At 47.2% G+C, this 6,736-nt stretch overlaps 1 protein-coding gene and 1 long non-coding RNA gene across 2 annotated transcripts in view; both read right to left on the bottom strand.

The window, feature by feature from the left end:
• Window positions 1-427: 427 nt before the first annotated feature.
• GABARAPL2 (GABA type A receptor associated protein like 2) overlaps window positions 428-6,736 on the bottom strand; it is a 9,678-nt gene continuing 3,369 nt past the window's right edge. Inside the window, exons 3-4 of the mRNA XM_019505313.1 lie at window positions 2,433-2,605; window positions 428-1,023 (exon numbers count right to left, since the gene is read on the bottom strand). Coding sequence (XP_019360858.1) covers window positions 933-1,023; window positions 2,433-2,605 — 264 coding nt within the window. The 3' untranslated portion in view covers window positions 428-932. The remainder of the gene's footprint in view (window positions 1,024-2,432; window positions 2,606-6,736) is intronic.
• The window catches only part of LOC109289330, a 2,879-nt gene continuing 1,053 nt past the window's right edge, over window positions 4,911-6,736 (bottom strand). The window contains exon 3 of the long non-coding RNA XR_002095338.1: window positions 4,911-5,257. This is a non-coding gene — a long non-coding RNA (uncharacterized LOC109289330). The remainder of the gene's footprint in view (window positions 5,258-6,736) is intronic.

Here is a 6,736-nt window from a genome sequence, read left to right as displayed (position 1 = left end):
GCCCCTTTTTTCCCTTCACAGTCACGTGATGGCCTCGTGGCAACCACAGCACGGAAAAAAGCTTACATATGTAATGACCTGTAATGCTAGCCTGAGTTGTATTTGATTTGAAATGGCTACTTCTTTGGTCTCTTTTTTCCCTCCTTTGACTCTCCACCTCTTACCTACCGTATTCATCCCTCTCAGTTTGCTGCGTGTTCCTTCTCAGCTTCTGCACGTGCTAACTTGTCTTTTGACCCATATCAGTGTAATCCTATTGTCTAGTTTCCATCTCCCTAAGTGTTCTCCCATGATCTGCTAGGCCCTTCTTCCTCTCCAGATCAAAACTGGTGGTTCCAAATAGGTTGGTTTTGCTCCCTGAGAGCAGCTCCTTGTTTTCTCATTTCTGGGACCCAGGATGAAAGTAAAGAAAGGACACTGCCACGTCACACCCTCTTTGTGGGAGGAATTTTTATTGTACTTATCCCCTAATTGAGAAAGAGGAACATATTAGCTCAGTTCAACATCAGTGATCAGCATCTTGCTACTGCTTGGAATACTCTAGCAAAGCCGGTGTTCCCATTACTCAGAATTTAATATTTTAATACTTGTTAAACTAACGTCTCAAACGAAACCCAGAGTAAATGCATGTTCCTCCTTGTCGTGTTTTTAGTACCCCAACTACTTTTGCTTCAATATTTAAACAATGTCATTAAATGTGTCCCAGAGAGCTGAGGCTCTGAGAACTTGTAGCCATGAGGAAAATGCACAAAGAAAAAATAAAATCTGATAATTTACCAGTCTAAGAAAACAAGACCTATCAATATATTAGGAAATAAATCCAGTTACAAATGCATGGTGGATGGGAAGAGCATTTGTGGGGGTCAGAACTGAAAATGATCAGCTATTTACAAGATACACAGCAAAATGGTGCAGCAGCCAAACCCCAGCGTTCAGAAACCAAATGTGTTCTCTCCACTGTAGGCCACGTACAAGAATCCATCCTCATCCTTCTCCTTCTCGTACAGCTGTCCCATAGTTAAGCTTGAGCAAGAGGGGAAAATAAGAAAGCATTAGGTCTGCAGAGCTGCAGATGACAACAGCGACTATGAGAGACAGAGCCTGGACTCAACGAACGCCAGAGCTCGACACAGGTCCCGCATCGTGAATGAGAGAGCAGAAGAGTCTTCTGATCCTGGCAGTACAGAGAGTGCACACACCACTCAGGCACCAATTTGATACTCTTTAACTACTCCCAAGCCCAGAAGTGCCCTGGGAGAATGCTAGGACCTTGGGCACATCTACACGAAATGTTTACAGCGTAGCTGTCTAACGAGCTCCACAGTAAATGTCTCTGTCTACATGTACGGCCCTATTAAGCCACAGTAAAGTAAAACTCTGCAACATGTTAGTACAGCAACGTGTGTGTGTAGACATTGACAGGCTGCCTGCTGGTTAGCCCCACACTGGACAACCTTGTGCCCCAGCCAGCCCTTCCACAGCACACTGAGCTGGGTCAGAGTAGCCCTGGGGTGGCAGGCTGACCCCCAGGGCCCTCTGCCAGCTGGGGCTGCTCCAGCCCAGCTTAACATGCTGTGGTCCCAGGTGCATGTTCAAACATGGCACCCAGGAGCAATAAACTCTGGCACAGTATGCACCAGAGTTTATGGCTTGGAATTAATTGCACTTGTAGATGTGCCCCCCATGTAGCATCTGCTTCTCTAAAACATCATTCCACATGTCCAAGATGGCTAATAAGTCATTTTTTTATTAGCTGCATAGTGAGTAAGCCAGGGGCCTTTCATCCTACATCTTACACAATAGTATAAGTGATATTTTTCCATAATTTTGAGATTTAAAATAGGTGGCCACATAAATTCATTTGCAGCATAACGACTTAAGGATTATTTTAAGCGTTTTAAAAAGCAACTTTAACATGCTCAGTTTGACTTTACAAAATTATTATTGTTGACAGTTGTTAGTGTTCTTGGGGTGCCTTGAATAATGAGCCACAACACCTATCCTAAGGAAATTACCATCTGAGAGGCCACTCAGAATTTGGGAGTCAGTGTCATATCTTGGGCTTTCTGAAGGGCAGTTGTCTTGTCAAGAGATCAAGTCTAACTAAGAAGTTCCCTATTTGTCTCCAACTCTTATGTTGCCAGAATATCCTTTTCCACTATTGTTCCCCAGGATCTATTACAATTCAGCTGATTTACAACCATTCTTCCTTCCAGCTTTGTATTAGAAACAGAATGGAACGTGTTATTATTTTGCCAAAACCTACAGCAGCAAGATTAAGGTACCAAACCCTTCTCCTTAAGGGGTTGGTGAGCTGCTTTTCACAACACCATCCTTAGCTGTAACAGGAGCCAACAGCAGAGCAGAACACTGTCTCAGGCTCGCATGGGTTTGCGGGAACGCACGTACATTCCCATGGAACAGCCTCTCACCTGGACTGTGGGACAGTCTTGTCTACAAAGAGGAATATTGCTTTCTCAGATGGCAGCTGAATCCTCTTCCTGATGATCCACATGAACTGGGCCACAGTGATGTCAGAAGGAACCAGATACTTCCTCTTGTCAATGTCAACAATCTGAGAGCCTGAGACCTTCTCCACAATGACCTATTAAGCACAGACACAGAAGAGAGGCTTTCATACACACAGAAGGATCCAGTGAGTCACTTGCTGGCACAGGTTTACAATGCCAGGAGAAGGTTATCCAACCGAGAAGGTGCCCAGATTTGTTTCTGAGAAGAGGGAGGGTCTAGTGATAAAAGAATGGAAAAACAAGAATGGTAGAAGCTAACCAAGGGCTTACTCGATGGCAAAATACTGTAGTGGTGCCATTAACCTCAGGTCCAGACTGACTTACTGCAAACAGCCATTTTTTCTAGGAGCACTAACATCCATGTGCATAAGGATCTTGCCATGAACTTCCCTGTGCTTTTCTAAGGCTGCCAGGCCCTGTTCTGAAGCTTAACTTTCCTACCCCTAAAGCTAGCAGTAGCCACTGTCGGTATAGTGCAGCCAGAGGAGCCCATAACGAGCAGACACAAGGACTGTGTTTCCTGGTTGTCAGAGACCTACCTTTACTGTCATTCTGCATCCCGGTAAGGTCTGAGCTCTGCTGGACAACCTGAACTCAGCATTAATAGATACTGGGCAGTGGACAGTCTCTTAACTGGCAGCTACCTACTAACATGGTCAAAGGCAAAGATACTCCACTATTTGCAGAATCTGCGATTTTATTAAGACAAGGGAGGGGTCAGGAAAAGAGCCTTTTATTCTTAAGCCTTAGGGTTGCAAAGAGCCCACTCATGCTGGCCTGTTAGCATTTTGCTCCACCCACAGGGACCTGATAAGGAGCAGGGAGTTTTGTTCTGGTGAGTTTTCCTGAGTGAGGCAGGCCACAATAGCACTTCTCTCAGAGCAATAACCCACCAGGACTAGTGAGTAAAGAGCTCTGGATAAGTGTGCACAGTCTCTCACTACAGTTGGCTGCAGCGAGAGGTTATGAGAGGAGAGTGAAGTCAGCTTAATAGATAAATAAATAGAACCCACGTTGGACCGTCACCTATCAACCCCACACCACAAACTCATCAGGGCAGGACTCCCCCCTCCTACACTACAAAAGCTTGGGGAAAGTAGCTGCAGAAGGAAGCCAGCCAGAAACTCATTCTTATGCTAACGTTTAAAGCATCATTAAGCTTTAGGGCTAACAACCACAACATAAGAGGAGCTGGCAAGAATTCACAACTGAGAGTAGCTTTCCAGGCTGTGGCCAGACCCAGGCAGACAGTCCTATATTGATGACATTCATCTGGAAAGCATCTCCACAATGAAGAGGGCTGGCAGTGTACTAAATGGGGTTAGAGTTTGACAATGTTAAGCAAGTTACCTAAATGAATCACAGAGGCAGATGTGTTCTCTGCCTGCTGCTCCACCATAGGTTATTGTTCTTGATACATGAATCACTGGCTGAACTTCTCTGTTTTATATCATGAAGAGGTGAGCCCAGATGACCAAAATGGTCCCTGCAGGCTCTGAATTGTATTGAATTGGGAACAACAGCTTGGGAGAAGTGGCAGTCCTGGGAGAAGGGCCACAGAAACCAAAAGAAGGAGGCTGCTGGGATGAAGAGATATCCGATGTTAGCTGCAGCAGCAGGAAAAGACCTGATTAACACTGGTTCCCTGACGCCAGACACTAACAGCAACTAACATGTAGGAGAATGCAGCGTGTGGTGGAGGGGGCTGTAACAAGTACCAGTGTCTCCCCTTCCCTGCACTCTCGCAGATGTTTCCATGATGCCGGTCACTGTAGTTTCAGAGTGACAGAAAGGAAATTAGACTGTAGTTAGTTCCCTAATGGGGTTCAGAGAGGATTGTGCTAGTGTCTGCCCCAGGTTGCACAGCTGTCTTTGCAGGGGTGAAGACAGGAGGCCCAAGGGTTGGCTGGTACCTGCTTGGAAAAGAGCAGCAGCAGCAGCCTACAGAGGGGAACTGGGTTTCAAAACCTAATAACATATTTATTTTGAAAAATACCATTTCCTCAGGGCTATTTAACCTTTGTCCTCCAGGCTGCCCTGGCTGTAGGTCTTGAGGTCTCCAAGGCCCAACGCCTGTCCCAAGCGGGGGTGACAAGGTTCAGAAACACCCCTAGTATTGGTCAATTTGGCTCTTGACCAAAAACTCAAGTGAACAGAAGCAATTCTACAGGTGCTGCTTGGATGCAGAAGGAAGCCTAAAGAGATGACTGCAGGTACTTGGAAAGCTACTTCTGAACAAAGAAAGCTCAAATATTTTGTAAACGACAGAGTGGATTAATCAGAGAAGGTTGATTAAAACCGTCCATTTACACCACCAAGCTGGAAACCTCGATTAAAAAAAAAACCAAAACAAACAAACAGAGTTTGACACTCATTTTGCAACTCTAAACTCCAGTTTGGGGGGTCCTCAAAGATTCACCCCTTAAGGGTCATCTCAAAGGAGCAGTGCTGGCTGGTATGCCACATCTGGCTCTCAGGCCATACCTGGGAATGATTCTTGAAGCTGGAAAGCCTCACAGAATGTCAATTACAATTGAGTATGCCCTTTATCAAACTCTGTTTGGATGGGAATTGGAATGCCAATAAGTGTATAAAAATTAAAATTATTTCTGAGTTAAAAATGTTAAATGTACTTGCTAGCCAAAAATAGCATGCATCAAGCAATGCTTTCTTTTAAATCAAATGTATTGCACTAATAAACTAATAAACTTTCTGGAGCTCGTGAACTCAACTTGAGGAGACGATCCTCCAAGCCCAAAGGAAGGTAATCCCAACGAGGATCAGAGGGAGCAGGAGAGCACGCAAGCCTCCACGGCTCACCAAAAGCATCCGGGAATGTCTCCTTGCTAGAAAGGAGGCTTACACCCATTGGAAAGAAGGGGTCATCACCAGGGAGGGCTATTCTGCAGTTGCTCGGGGATGTAGGGGGGTAGTTAGGAAGGCCAAGGCAGAGATGGAACTGGGACTAGCTTCCCAGATTAAGGACAATAAGAAGTCCTTTTTTAAATACCTAGGGGGTAAGAAGAAGGTCCCGGGTAATGTGGGGCCCTTGCAGGACGCGTTGGGAAACTTGGTCGTCACACCAGACGACAAAGCTAACACGCTTAACGATTTCCTTGCCTCCGTCTTCCTAAGTAGGGACCAGAACAGCCAGCTCCCTGCTGGGCCCCCCTCGGGCCCCGGGGGAGGCACACCTGGGCCAAGGGTTAGCGAGGACTTAGTTAGGGAGCTTCTGGAGGGGCTGGACGTTTTCAAGTCAGCCAGTCCGGACGATCTCCACCCTAGAGTTCTAAAGGAACTGGCCGAGGTCACCGCAGGACCCCTGGCACGGCTTTACGAGCTCTCGTGGTGCACTGGAGAGGTACCGGAGGACTGGAAGAGGGCCAACGTGGTTCCCATCTTCAAAAAAGGGAGGAAGGAGGACCCGGGAAACTATAGGCCACTTAGTCTTACCTCGATCCTAGGCAAGCTGTTTGAGAAAATTATTCTGGCACACATCCAGGAGGGGCCAGCAGGGGACTGCATGCTTAGGGGCAATCAGCACGGGTTCATCAGTGGCAGGTCCTGTCAGACCAACCTGGTGGCTTTTTATGATCAGATCACCAGATCATTAGATGCAGGGGTAGCAGTGGACATAGTCTTCCTGGACTTCCGGAAGGCTTTTGACACTGTCTCTCACCCCGTTCTCATTAAGAAACTGGGGGGCTGTGGCGTAGACACCCACACAGTCAAATGGGTCGCCAACTGGCTGGAGGGCCACACCCAGAGGGTGGTAGTGGATGGGTCCTTCTCAACCTGGAAGGATGTGGGCAGTGGGGTTCTCCAGGGCTCAGTCCTTGGGCCCGCACTGTTCAACATCTTCATCAGTGATTTGGACGAGGGGGTAAAAAGCACCCTGTTCAAATTTGCTGATGACACTAAGATGTGGGGGGACGTGGGCACACTAGAAGGAAGCAACAGGCTACAATCAGACCTAGACAGGTTACAAGGGTGGGCGGATGAGAATAGGATGGGATTCAACACAGACAAGTGCAAGGTGATGCACCTGGGGAGGAACAACCGGCACCATACCTACAGGCTGGGGAACTCCCCTTGTCAGCACGGAGGTGGAAAAGGATCTCGGAGTCGTCATCGACTCCGAGATGAACGTGGGTCAGCAGTGTGGGGAGGCAGTTTGGAAGGCCAACCGTACCTTGTCATGCATC

The sequence above is a fragment of the Gavialis gangeticus genome, unplaced genomic scaffold (assembly GCF_001723915.1).
Source record: "Gavialis gangeticus isolate Ggan-Ray unplaced genomic scaffold, GavGan_comp1, whole genome shotgun sequence".
Taxonomy (NCBI): Eukaryota; Metazoa; Chordata; order Crocodylia; family Gavialidae; genus Gavialis; species Gavialis gangeticus.
This window is presented reverse-complemented; position numbering and strand designations above follow the sequence as displayed.